This window comes from Hydra vulgaris, chromosome 12 (assembly GCF_038396675.1).
Source record: "Hydra vulgaris chromosome 12, alternate assembly HydraT2T_AEP".
NCBI lineage: Eukaryota > Metazoa > Cnidaria > Hydrozoa > Anthoathecata > Hydridae > Hydra > Hydra vulgaris.
Genome location: NC_088931.1, coordinates 24,155,713 through 24,170,149, shown reverse-complemented (window position 1 = coordinate 24,170,149; position 14,437 = coordinate 24,155,713). Strand labels below are relative to the sequence as shown.

At 28.1% G+C, this 14,437-nt stretch overlaps 1 protein-coding gene across 2 annotated transcripts; it reads right to left on the bottom strand.

The window, feature by feature from the left end:
- Nucleotides 1–5,947: 5,947 nt before the first annotated feature.
- Nucleotides 5,948–13,667, bottom strand: LOC136071665 (uncharacterized). 2 transcript variants are annotated; one of them, XM_065812639.1, is made up of 3 exons: nucleotides 13,391–13,667; nucleotides 6,398–6,578; nucleotides 5,948–6,319 (listed from the first exon to the last, which is right to left on the bottom strand). In XM_065812639.1, exons 1-3 carry the CDS (start codon nucleotides 13,622–13,624, stop codon nucleotides 6,126–6,128), a joined length of 609 nt encoding a protein of 202 aa, XP_065668711.1. In that variant the 5' UTR covers nucleotides 13,625–13,667; the 3' UTR covers nucleotides 5,948–6,125. The 2 variants fall into 2 exon arrangements, with proteins under 2 accessions (XP_065668711.1, XP_065668710.1); XM_065812638.1 differs by having other exon boundaries at nucleotides 13,370–13,666.
- Between the last annotated feature and the right edge of the window lie 770 nt (nucleotides 13,668–14,437).

The window sequence follows — 14,437 nt, the reverse complement described above, 5'->3', positions numbered from 1 at the left end:
TATTTTTATTTACATTTTTTTAAATTCTTTCTGCATTTTTAAAAGATTTTCAAAAGAAAGTTTTTTCGGGGCTGGTTTGGTTTAAAAAAAAACAACTAATTTTTTACACATCTTTCAAACCCTAGTTGATAAAAACTCATGTTATAATAATAACCTAAAGTTTGGACAGTGGAACATTATATTATACAATAAAAAAAACTATTTAGTAAACTAAATTTGTTTAATGAACTATTTAGAAACTAATGGTTTTCTCAAGTTTGATATAGCAGCACATACGCGTAGTATTATTCATGATAGATAGGTATAGTAATGGCTGTGTTATTTTTAAAATACGGAAATATTTTATCCTTTTTATTGGTTGCTCCACATAAACACGTACATTAGCAATGCTTGATGTTTCTCGAACTTCTTCTTTTACATTTGAATTCCTTTATCAGCACTTGGAGGTATACAAAGAGTACACTGTTTATATGCAAGGTCTGTCCTTATTTTAAAGTCACGATCTGCCATAACTTGGTCATATGGCTCAAGTATATCAAGAAAACCACTACTTCTGACAATAAAAATGTCAGAGGCACGTCCACCATAAAGGGGAAACTCCATCCGGAGTTATTGCTATTAAAAATTTGACTGTTGCATGATGTTTATAGTCACTCCACATTCAAGCTTGAACATCAAGAGCACTTGATGCTTCAAAAAATATTTCAGAACAATCTATAATTGTTCTCACTTTTGGATATAATCGCTTAAAACAGTTTGGCACAGTTGCTCGAATTGTATTCCGGCTAGGCCACAAGATTAGGCTGTCCAACTCTTTAGATAACAATATTACCCATGTAATAAAAATTTGGGAAACTGTTCCAGCTGATATACAAAAGCGGAAAGCTAAATCTTCAATAAAAAGACCCAAACGTAATCTCATCATAACTAAAAGAAATTCCTGTTCCAGTGAGATTTTTCTTTAAGGTCCGCTTTTTCTCATAGGAAATATGTTATCGCTAATAGTATAATCTTCTGATAAGTGTAGCTGCTCGACGGATTCAACACTGGACATGGTTTTTCGTAATCGATTTGTTCTCTTATTTCCATCCCAGTATTTCATAACTGCTGCTTTGTGCTTGACATAATTGAAAACACTTTGAAACATTTTTGCATTTTGTAAACCAGTAAAAGTCGATACATCTGAGTCCCTAGTAATATGACAAAACTGTAAAGCAGTATATGTTGATAATAGAGTAGGCTCTATATTATTTTTAACACTGTAGCCTGCTTTATTCTTAGACAAAATTGAATTTATAGTGTCTTTTTCTTTGGGAGAGGCGGTTGGGTGTAATAATACTTTGGGAGAGTCGGAGATGTGCAATAATTCTGCTGCAACTGCATCGTCACTAACATATGGAGTTATTTCGAACGATATTAGGCTTTCTTCGTCTGAAGAAAAAATCATAAGATCTGACAACTCTTTAGCTGTAAGTGTATCCGAGTTAGAGTTAATATATTCAATCATTTTTGACGAAACAGGTTTTACAATAGATGTTGTTCTGATTTTTGGAGGAGGTCTTGATTATTTTTTTTCCGGAATACATTGAACATTCATGGTGTATGTCAAAAAGAGTGTTGGGTTAGGATTTTCATAAGTGGGCATGCCATCGACAAAATGATTAGAGCAGATTTTAAAATGTTTAGGTATAACAAAGTGTTTTCGCCTTTTAGACACTGCATGAACCAATGATTTTTTTGTTTTTCCATCAACAGGCAATTTGTGGAAACATAATTTTCCAGATTTAACGTTACTATGTATTTCGTAACGCTCTGGATAACGTTTATCGTTATTGCAAATACCAACTACACAGCGATCATTAACCATAATGTTTTTTTAACTGAGATAGTAAACAGTAAAAACTTAGTAATGAACACAACATGATAATAAATATTCAAACAAAAAGATTAAAACTTAATTAAAAGTTAAGAGAATAACCAAAGTTATATTATACAGAATTATTTTTAAACAATAAGAAAGCAAACAAATTCTTTGCAAAAACTCACTGCTTTAATAAGAATAATTTTTTGGTTTGTATCTTTTTCTATTTTATTGAGGTAAAAGTATAAATAAAATATTCTTTACTAAATTTTTTTCGACTTTTATTTTATTTGTGTTTATTTTTGTAAAAATATATATCATTTTTAAAATTACACACCTGATGTATTTTTTCTTATTTGTTATTTATTTGTTATTTACCTGATGTATTATTTCTTATCTTTTTCTTATATGTTTATTATTGGTTTGTTTACATTTTTGCCCTCCCGAGAAAAACATTGCATCACGTGATTCATAATAGCCGCTTAATTACGAAATCTTCTATTATAAATGGCAACCATCGAGTAAGCTTTGTTATGATTTTTTGTAATTATCAATTTTAACCTTTCTCCCTCCTCTTAAAAGCTGTTACGTTTTATGGAATTTCATATCTTCAAACTCAAAAACTTTAATAAAAATTCTCAGTAGACAATACTGAGTTTAAAATGGTTCACAATATATTCCGGTGTAAAATTAAACTGATCAAAATAAATCAAATCAAATTAAAATAAATAGCATTAAAGAAATTCTAAATTACTTTATTGTTATGAAATATTAAATTCTAAATATGCTATTTCTTTTTTGTTTTTGATCAGTTTTTTGATCAATTTAATTTTATGCCAAAATGAAAAAAATTGAAACATAAAGTTATGGAATAACTGAATAGTAAATTGAATAAAAAGGAATAATTAATTGTTACTAACTATCTCTAAACTGCTTACTAGTCACTAAACTGTTCACAAACTGAACTTTAAATTGACTAAAAATCTGGTTACCAATGATGCATACAAAAGTGTATTCATACGACCATATCAAATTCCTTCAGAGCTTTTCAACTAATTGAACAAGCTCAATAACGACCTTATAACACATATTTAAATCAACAAGCTCTTTCTTTTTGTCATCAGTAGTGGCAAAGTCAATCCATCAACTTCAGTAAAAAAAAGTCAATACTAACGGCTTGAAAAAATACACATTCATCAACTGGAAAAGAAGCGCTCACAGCAGCCCACACCAAACAGACAACAGTCGCGACATTCAACACATGGCTGTTTTTCTACAATCAATAGCTCACCTTCACCTACTTCATAAAACAATGCTTTCAAACCGTCACTAAACTGCTTCCGTTAAGAGAACTAAAAGAAAGCAGTTTATTAATGTTTGTGACGAAAGCCACGAAAAACATCAAACCGTCACTAAACCCTATCAAACTCACTAAACTCACATTTACAACGTTCAACTACGACTATAAAACTATTTTTACCACTAAATCCTGGTTTGATGAATCCTCAGCTTTACAACATCTTTAGAAAAGATGTTGCAGAGCTAAGGATTCATCAAATTACAACATCTTTAGAAAAGATCCTCCAACTACAACATTTTTAAAAAAGATTGCTCTGGTGGAAGAAGCTTAGCTATGGTGGTGGAAGAAGCGTAGCCATATATCTCAAGAGCAGGATTAACGTCAGCAAAATTAACCATTCTCATCTACACAAAGACTTTTAACGTAAATTCTCAGAACAACTCTAGCTAGAACTTAAACTCCACAAAAATCTCCTAATTAGCTGAATCTATTTGGTATTTCAAACGCAACAGCAAATGCCGAATCATTTTTTTTTGCCAAAGAGTATAACTTCACTTGTCTTTATGTCTATGATACCAAAAAAGGTGCCATCAACAACCAAATAACTTCTATCAGCTCACTATCTGCGGAAGTAAACAACAATCAAGAAACCATCGCCAGTATACTAAAAAATCAGTTCCTGTCAGTATTTACGGTTAAACCTTTAGATTTACCTCTTCCAATTTTCATCAAAAGTACAACTGCTTTAGTCTTTCTTATTATCTTCAACTAAAATTCTCTTCACAAACGCCTATCTGCTCTCAACACCAATAAATCAGCTCAAGGTAATCGTATCAGCCTATTTGTACTTAAAGCATATGTCAATGTGGTTGCTTCATTATTCAAAAACCTATTTTTGGTAATCGTGACGCTGCTGTTAAAAAATGCTACAGATTCAACACAGAAATCTACAAGCTTTGTACCATGCAAAATAATGGGGAAAAAAAAGGTAAAATACAAGATAATGAGGCATCTTGTAGCCAACAAACTTGATTCCAATTGTCGGCACAGCTTCGTCAGTAAAAAAAACCTACGTTACAAATGTGTTTGAGACCATGGGTTTTCTGACCTATACCGTTTCTCTTAAGCTTCTAATCGTAGTTTTCTATTTTGAATTTGCAAAAGCTTTTGAAAAAACCCCTCACAGAAGAAAATTGAAAAAATCTTCATCCTACGGACTGGTTCAAATCAAACAAACTCTCATTTAATATTGGTAAAACTAAGTATCTTTTTATAAAACAAAAACAAACTAGTAAAAATACATGTAATAAGCATAAATACGCCTGCTCCAAGATGTTACTCTAGGAAATTAAAGCTCTTAATGTCTATCAGTTAAATCTGTTTCAAAATTGTTATTCATGTTTAAATATCAAAATGACATGCTTCCAAAATCCTTTAATATCCGATTTTAAAAAATTAATATTAAAAACTTAACGCGGTGCTCTGTCCATTACGTTAACTTACTTAAATCAACGCTTCAATCCGATTGCTCAATTTCATATAGAGGTATATACATGTTCAATAGGCGAGGTATGAACATGTTCATACCTCGCCTATTGAACATGTTTCTTGATGAAAGTATGAAAAGTATAAACCTAAATAAAATGGTTTAAAAATATTAAAAACATATTTTTGTATGTTTAAGCTAAAGAAAAAATAAATTCTTGTTATATTTTTTACTTTATCTATTTATTGCTGCAATTTATTGTAATTTATTGTAATTTATTGTAATTATTCATTATTTTGCTTTATAAGACAAGTAGGGGAAGACGGGGCAAGTTGACGAACGTTTTGAAAGCCCCGAGTTATCAAAAAACTATCAGTCATGAAGCAATAATACTTTGTCAGTATGTTTAAGTTATCATAATGATTCGTTGCCTGCAGGAATTTTCAGTTTTCAAGTGGAATAATTTGAAAAAAAAAAATTAAAAAGAAAAAGCTCATATATTTGTCATCTGGTCACATGACCGGTGCAAGATAACTTATTACGCGATTTCTGCCTCTAATTTTATAAAATTTTAAAAACTACTGACTGTTCTAACTAAACTAACATTAAATAAACACGCGTCGCAAAAAAATATTATTAAAAAAGTTACACCCAAAGAACACTATTCATTATGAATAACCGAAACCGAGATATTTTTTTAAGCGCAAAAAGTAAACTTATGGGTATAAAATTGCGTTAATTAATATTTAAAAAAACCAATTGGCGTTTTAAAATAGAAGATGTAGTTTTTGAGCTGTTATTTGAAAAGCCATCTTGCCCCTTTTTTCCCTGTTTGTAAATTTATATAATAAGAAATTTGTAAAAAATAAGAAGATTTCTGTCTTCAACTTGCTCCTGTCGTTCTTAAATTTTATTTATAATTTGTTGATGAAACTTGTAAAACAAGAACATAGTAAATATTTATAAATGACGATATAAATAAATAACAAAATAATTATAGAAAAGTAACAAAAAAAGTATAAAAAAAATAAGTATAGAAAATTATCACACATTTTACATTATTATTGAGTCAATGATATAATAATTTAACACTCATAACTGTTAATTATCACTCATAACACAAATAACTGGTAAATTTATTTATTTAAATATATTTTAATAAAACCTTTGCGGTCCAAAGAGCCCTGTAAGTTAACAGTGCAATTTTATTAAAGCATTAAATAAAGATTACTAAAAGATACATAAATAATTTTTTTATTAGTCTACCTTAAATATAAATTATTTAAATAAAGTATACAAATAAACATCATACTTTTTTATTAAATTAATCTCTTTTTACATAACTTCCATTAACTACATAAAAATATTTTTTATCAAATACATAATATAAGTTAATTTATTAAATAGTTTTTATTTTATAGAATTTTATTTCAATATATTGGTTTCCAATCACATCTCTAAAATTGTTTAAAACTATTTCATTTTGGTACCCACGCTATTTTAGGAGCACGCGTTGTAGTTGTAGTCTTAGGCAATCCTCCATATCCTGCTGATTGATATGTATAAGGGGATGTTTGTTTCTTTACAACTTTAGATATTTTCTTTTTATATTTTTTCGGTTTAACTACAGGTTGGATTGTATCTTTTTTCAGTTGGTTTCCGTCATCAGTTACTAAAAAAAGTTTTGTCTTGAAGTTGCAAACATAATGTAATAAATTAATAATTCATTAAAATTTATTAATTGTATAACCTTGCTTAGATGCGCCTGGGGACGTAACAGTAAACTTCTTATAACTTGGAAGTGCGTGTTCCCATGAACTTGCAGAGTAACGTTCATCGCGATTGTCAAAAGTGTTTCTTTTGGTCAAACGCAATTTTGTCTGGTAGTGTTTCTTAACGAGGTTTTCATGACCCTCAGCACCTGCTAGATCCTTTAAATAATATAATACTTTTAAGTTTTAAGCATTCTTCATCTTTATCTCTCTCTCACAATCTTTCAATATTTATGTGTACATCTCTCTGTCTCTTTCTCTCTCGATCTTTACATCTGTAATGTAAAGATATTGTTTGAAACGATAAACAATTAGTTTTAAATTTAGAAAAAATACTTTTAACTTTATACAAGTTTTGCAAAGTTTGTATAAAATTTTTTGCGCACTTGAATTTTAATTATATTCAGAGACAAAGTATATGTTAACGTTCAGTCTGAGCAATAAATAAAGCCGCATCAAAAGTTTCTGATCAGAATATTCAGGTATTTTTGATCGTTCACGTACATATTTTGAGAGCAATCGAAAAACTAGAAGCATAATAACACGCGAAGATGCTAGATAAAACCACGCGACGCGAGGATAAAACTATGACTATAAATTAATAATAGTGGCGTTAATTGGGCAAAAACATGGAGAGGGGGGCTAATTTTTGAACAAATTGACTCAATTCAAATTATACGTAAACTATTTTTTTTATTTTTTCATTTAACAAAATATTAAAAAAATTAAAATTTTTAAAACGTCATGTTCTAAGAAGTTTAATTAACATTGATATTTAAAAATTTATGAAAGGTTCATTGCATCAATCGGTAAAGTTCCAAACTCATTATGTTATCTAAATCCTCATGCTCTATATTTTCAAAATAAAATAAAGTAGATTCTATATAGAAAATCTTTTCTACGCTTATTAAGAAAATTTGCAATAGTTAAAAATAATAATTTACTCTGATAAATTTATAGTTCTCTGATAAATTTATAATTTAAATAATATTCAGCAAATAAATACGCAAAAACATTACAATGCGAAGCCCTGTTTTGACTACTTTTGACATCTTTAAGAGCAACAACAAAATATTTTGAAAGAAATAGTCTTCAATGCAGTATTGATAAAAGGTGTAAATCTTCTTGCCTCTATTTTTCTTCCGCAGGAGTTGGCGGCTGGCTACGAATACATTTTGAGTTTTTTTTTCAGAGGCAGTATATTTTAGAGACCGACGCTAATAAGAAGGCGGAAGTCATTGTTGACCACTTTCAAAAAAAATTTTAAAGGTAAATTATTTGGATGTCGTTTCCAGTGGCTTCTGCCTCCCAGTTGGCTGCGGCCGCCAAATTGGAAACGAAAGTTTTGCTTCCTGCCGGCGAATGAAAGGAAAAACATTCTCATGTTTGTTTTTAAGTTAACGAGGAATTTAAATAATAATTAAGAGCAAATATTAAAAGTTTGACGACATAGTTAACGAGAAATTTAAATAATAATTAAGAACAAATATTAAAAGTTTGACGACATAGTTAACGAGGAATTTAAAAAATAATTAAGAGCAAATATTAAAAAAATGACGTCATAGTTGCGTTTTATATGATTTATTGCTAAACTATTGATTTTTTTTAATCAAAAGTTTAGCAATAAATCATATAAAACATAAAAAATAATTTTGTCGGAGTGATTGTTTATCAAATAAATTGCGAATAAAATTGAATAAAATCAAATAAAATGAAAAAAAACTATTTAGTATATTAGTAGTTTCATATTTAAAACAAATGTTAAAAATTGGAAAAATTCATTTCTATGCTTTAGGCCAAAAAGTCATTTTGAAAAAATGTTTATAATAGATAATTAAATTGTTTATGATTAAAATTTGGTATTTTGTTGTCCATTCATCATGCCATTCATCATGCTGAAACTTTCATTTTTCGACCATAAGATTCTTAACTTTAATCATTAAATTAAGGTTATAATATATTTACAATGGATTATTGTAAAAATAATTGAAAAATGCAACAACCTTTGAGAATTAAAAAAAATAATTTGATATTTATTTTCAATTTTTCCAATATTTATATTCAATTTTTCCAACAACTTTTGCGAGAAGTAAACTATTTTTTAAAAATAATTTTTTTTTCAACAAAAACGCGCTTTAGTCAAACCAAATAATATTCTATGGAGATTTTTTTTACCGATATAAATTCTAGTGTAGCATGAGATTTTTACTACGCTTTTAACTATTTATAAATTTTTACTCCTCGTTAAAATATTTTATATTAAATTCTTATTCACTTGTAAAAATCTTGTATTAAATTTTTACTGTTATGAGATTTTTACTCTCCACGTAACAAAGTTGTAGACCCAATTTGTCAATACTATTGATTGATATATTTAACAGTATTGACAAAATACAAACTGATACTAAAAGGTTTTTGCAATCAGGTTGAAACAAGCCACTATCTTTAAAATTTTTAAAAGTGTTGATTAAATACTTCTTTTTTTTTGCAAATGAAATATTTGCAATACTGTAAATATTTTGATATACTGCTTAGGTATATCTTGCGCTTTTAATGTAGTTTAAGAAGTTGCTATTGATAGGGTATTGTGGTTTATCCTCCTCCGGCTAATTGCCATATAGAGGCCACATATCCGGGCCAGTGAAGTCAAGTTCAGCTCATCAAAGAGCGTCATAACCAGCATCGCTGACCAAGAGTAAGTGAATTTAAGAAGAACGAAGTAAGTTAGAGTGAAAGTCAAAAGAAGTCGAGTTAGAAAGATAGCATAGAGTAAGCGGGACAGATGTTGCCCGAGGTGTTAGAAAGTGCAAATTAAAATATATGTATAAATGTATTTATACATATATATTATTAATTAATTAATAAGTTGCTATTGATAGATACAGCACTAAGTAATTTAAACTTATTAAAAAGATATCTTCTCTACAAGCTGAACTTTGAATGGTTTAACATATGGTTTAACTTTAATGAAAATACTAACAGAGTTGTCTTTTTTATTGATGCACGTTTCAAAACGAATTTCAGGGGATTAGTTAAAATGCAACAAGCATAACAACAACAAAAATTTAAAAGCTCTGAGAAAGATTAAGCCAGTAAAAGGTTAATTTATTTCAGTGAAAAGCTGCTTGACACCAATGAACCATCACTGGTGTCTAGTAGCACCGGTGATGATCTCCACTTCGTAAGAAAAATATGCGCACATTTAAAGATGAAGAAAAGAAAAGTTCGATTGCAAATGAAATAAGTTTTTACATAAAATTGCCTGCTTAAATTGGAAAACAATCATTTACTAGTTGTGGTCAGCAAGCGCAAAAGATTATCCTAACAGATCTTGCTAAAGTTTTCTTATTGGCGGTGGCGGTGTACAGATTGAATGGCTATTTTTGAAAGTATGTATAATTTATGAGGAATTTGCAATCATTTGCTATCATCAAGCAATTAAATTGTTTTTATCATAACTTACCACCTAGTTTCAATATGCCAATTATTTTTTACAACAACAACAACAACAACAACAATAAAAACGGTTATATATAATCCGTTTTTATACGTTTTTTTCGTTGCAATCGAGTATTTGGTATTCAGCCGAATAGTTTGCAATATTCGGCCAAATACCGAATAGTAAAAAAAGTAGTCGAATAGGACGAATCCGAATAGTCACCAAATATTCGTGACATCTCTATTTTTAAACTAATCTTAATTGATAGTTAATATATATAAATAGTATAATGACTATGTTATTATTGTGATTATATGCATATATATTAACTACATTGTATATATATGTAGTTGATATATATATGCTTATAACATCATGTTACACAATCTTTATCAATTACGCTTTTCATAACAAGTAATAAGAATGGTTTTCTTAAAAAGAGTAGTCTCTTTTCTGAGAACTTACATACGAAAGTTTAAGCTTTATATAGAGTAAGATGCTAAACGGACGAGTTATATAAACTTAATGTTGAAACGGTTTTTATATTAGGATTCTTTTAGTTCTAATGAAAGACTGAGCTGTTCAGTTTGAAATATAACAAATAAATTTATACTATCACATCTTAATAAAAAGGAGGGTCAGAAATATAATTATAAAATCTAATAAACAGGGGAATCATAATAAACGAGAGAGTCGATATATTAAACAGTTCAAAAATTAAAACAGCCTGCAGTGTTTTTAAACAGGGAAAACTGTATAATATATGGACCACCTATAGTAAAAATTTAAAAATAACGAAATCATTTCTATAGACGTCATCTTTGGTTTACCTTTTTAGCGGTTTTTAATACGATTTATGTTTAAACTTTTATATTAGCATTATTTTAGATCTAATGACGGTCTTAGCTATTCATTTCGAAATGTAACGAATAGATCAATACTCTCATCTGCCTAAGTAAATGAGGGGTTCCTAATAAATGAGAAGGTCAGAATTTTAAAAAATGTGAACGAAAAAAATAACAAACTTTTGACAAGAAAATTTTCAACACATTTTGTATGGTTGCAGCAAATGAAATTAACATTAAATAAAATTCTGAATTAAATGTTGTGTAGCTCCTTGGATGTCACAAAGTCTACCTTATAAGGTAACATTAACATTTTTCCTAACGGTTGTTTATTAAAAATTATATTTATATATTGTTTTTATGTTTTAAAGTTTCATAGAATAAATGCAGCAAAGCATACTTATACATTTTTAAGATTTTAAAATTTGAGAAATCTTTTGTATGGTCTTGCCTCACTTTGGAACACAGTGCAATGACAAAAAATGACGCCCTATCTAAGACATACAAGATATATAACTGTTGTTACAGTGTATTGTACATTCATTGGTTGACGTAAATAAAGATAAGTGCAATGGAGCAATCATATATCGACTGAGAGTATATATATACAAATAATGCCTATAGGCGTTTTATAGGTTGGAAATGTAAAAAAAAGAAACATCGCTGAAACAAATAAAATAAATCTTAAACCTTAAAATTTTTTTAAACTCAATTTAAATCTTTTTAAGCTTTTAAACAATTTAAAAAGTTATATATAAATATATATAGTGTAGATTACGGTATTACGAGCACCTCAAGCGATAATTGTTATATTTTCAAAAATAATTATACTAGATCCAAAAATTTTTGCGATTAATAATTTTAAAGGATCAACCACTCATGATTCATTTTTAAATAAATCGTAAGTAGTGATTGAAAAAAAATACCAACATAAATATAATAAAAAAATACCAACCTGCAGCCGGATTCACATTTCTCCATTAAACTTAACGGAGCTTTTGTCTGAAATTTCATTACAATACTTTTAAGTAAAGAAATGACAAAAACTTTATTTAAACTTGTTTGAGTAAAATTAATACAAAAATAAAACATTTTTTTTTTAAAATTATATTTTTAAAGAATTTTTTTATTAAGGTAGTTGACTAACGCTCTGTTTAACTTAACAGAGAGATATGAGAATACGGCCCCTAACAATTTTTTTTTTGTTAGTTTACCTCCTCAAGGCCGAGAAGGCCACTACAGACAAAGAGGCTACTTATTTGTGGTGTAAACCTCTCTCAACTCTATAACTCCGAAACACGAACCTTGACGAACAAGGCCGCTGCGCGGAGAAACGAGTTGAACTAATGAGAATATTATTTGAACTAGTTAGAACTAATTTGTGGAAAATAATGATTCGTTATTAACAAAACTTATCGTTGAAATATCAAATTTTAAGCCACTTTTTATTGAAACAATACTACCTTGTTTTACGCAAAAAAAAAAAAAATGTTAAAACTAAATTTCCAGCCGGTACAACGCAGAAAAAAGTTACGCTTAATTTCTGTTGCGTGTTTAAGACCTTCTAAATCAAAAAGAATAACGTTTCAAAAATGGTTTTCATTCCGTGAAATTAACTATTATTATTTACCGTAAATACCAGTTAAAATATTGATGGTTTCACCGTTACGGAAACGTAGTATTATATTGTTCCCTTAGGATTGTGAAAACACTGATAAAAACATGCGATATTTCAATTTGACTTAAAAACCTTAAAAAACACGAGTAAAACTGACACTGGGTAATTTGAGCATGCTCATATTTCACAAAAATAGTACAGATTTATTCATGCGTAATGATAATATTTAATCTTAGAAATCTTTTAGTACGCTCATATTAGCAAGGTGCTCCTATAACCCTAATACACCCTATATATATACAGGCCTTACCGTAAATTTTTTGAAGGAAGTTGTTTTTGAAAAAAAAAGGCAGTTTAAAATAACAAATTAAAATCTTGCTTGATTTTTATAAAAAAACTTCCATGAAGAAAGAGAATTTTTGAAAAAAAGAGGGCTGATTGTACCCAACCATCCCCTCCCCACCCACCCACATATATATATATATATATATATATATATATATATATATATATATATATATACATATATATATATATATATATATATATATATATATATATATATATATATATATCCAGCAATGGTGAAACTTCAAGTAAAAGATAAAAGTTAGATAAGTGTTTTTTACTAATTTATTATTGCTCTGTTCTTTAAGAACATTGAGCACTCTATTTGTAAAATACACTAACATAACTTACACACACACACACACACACACACACACACACACACACACACATATATATATATATATATATATATATATATATATATATATATATATATATATATATATATATATATATATATATATATATATATATATATATATATATATATATATATATATATATATATATATATATATATATATATATATATATATATATTTATATATATTTATATATATATATATATATATATATATATATATATATATATATTATATATATATATATATATATATATATATATATATATATATATATATATATATATATATATATATATATATATAGTTAACAAAATTAAATTGTTTTGAGTTACCTGATTGGTAACTATTGTCACCTCGTCATAAGCATTGTGCCGTTTATCCGGTCTTTTTTCATATCTTGCAAATTCATTTGTTCCTTTAACAACGGTAGATTTTACCGTATGAATCTCTGGGTTAGCTTCCTCGTCAAAGTCAAAATTTACAGTATATTTATCCCAGGAATCTGTTATAAATTCATTCTTAATTTGTACAATGTTTAACACAAGCAAAATAAAATATTTTGTTAAACAAATTTTATAGCAGAGCATTCTCTAAGTGATAAAAATAAAATGTTTTTTCACGCAAAAAAACCTCAAAAGTTGTATTTCAGTTTGTTTTTGCACTGTCAGCGTGCTGGGTTTATTTAAAAGTTGCGTATGATTTTGTAAATAGGGACGCGTTTAATTATAACTAAATACTCAAAAATAATTTTTAGCACACAGCCTCTCCTTTCCTCCAACATCCCCCCCCCTTCTTTAGTTTTCCCATTTAAGTTATTTTAAGAATTTTACAGCGTTAAAATGGAGTTCAACCTATGTTAACTATGCTGTAATGAAGTGTATTATGATGAGCTTATTAAAAAGTAGAAGAAAACAAAAGTTCTTTAATTTGAAAAAGATATTTAGCAGTTAACCACGCTTCCCCACGCTTTTTATTTATTTTATATTTAATATAGAATTGAAGCCTATATGTTTCATAAAAACATGTATAATAAAAAGCTTCAGAAACATGAAATTCCAGAAATTATTAAGAAAAAGATGATTAATAGTATAATATTTAAAAAAATGATTATACCAAAAAAAGTTTAAAACCGCAGTTTATTGCGGTTTTAATCTAAACTCCAAGCTCCACTGCAAATAAAAGATTTGGTTGAAATAGCTGCAAGGCGTGAAATAAAATTTTTTATCAATTAAACTCTCTACATTGCATTCCTGGATTCGTCGTTTGGAAATGATATTGCATATTTCGTACCATTTGTCTTTTCAAACATGCTAATCACAAGAAAAAAAACGGCTCATACAAAAAAAAAAAGACCATTTCTGTGCAAAAAGCAACGTTTCTGTGAGGAGCTTGGTTTGATT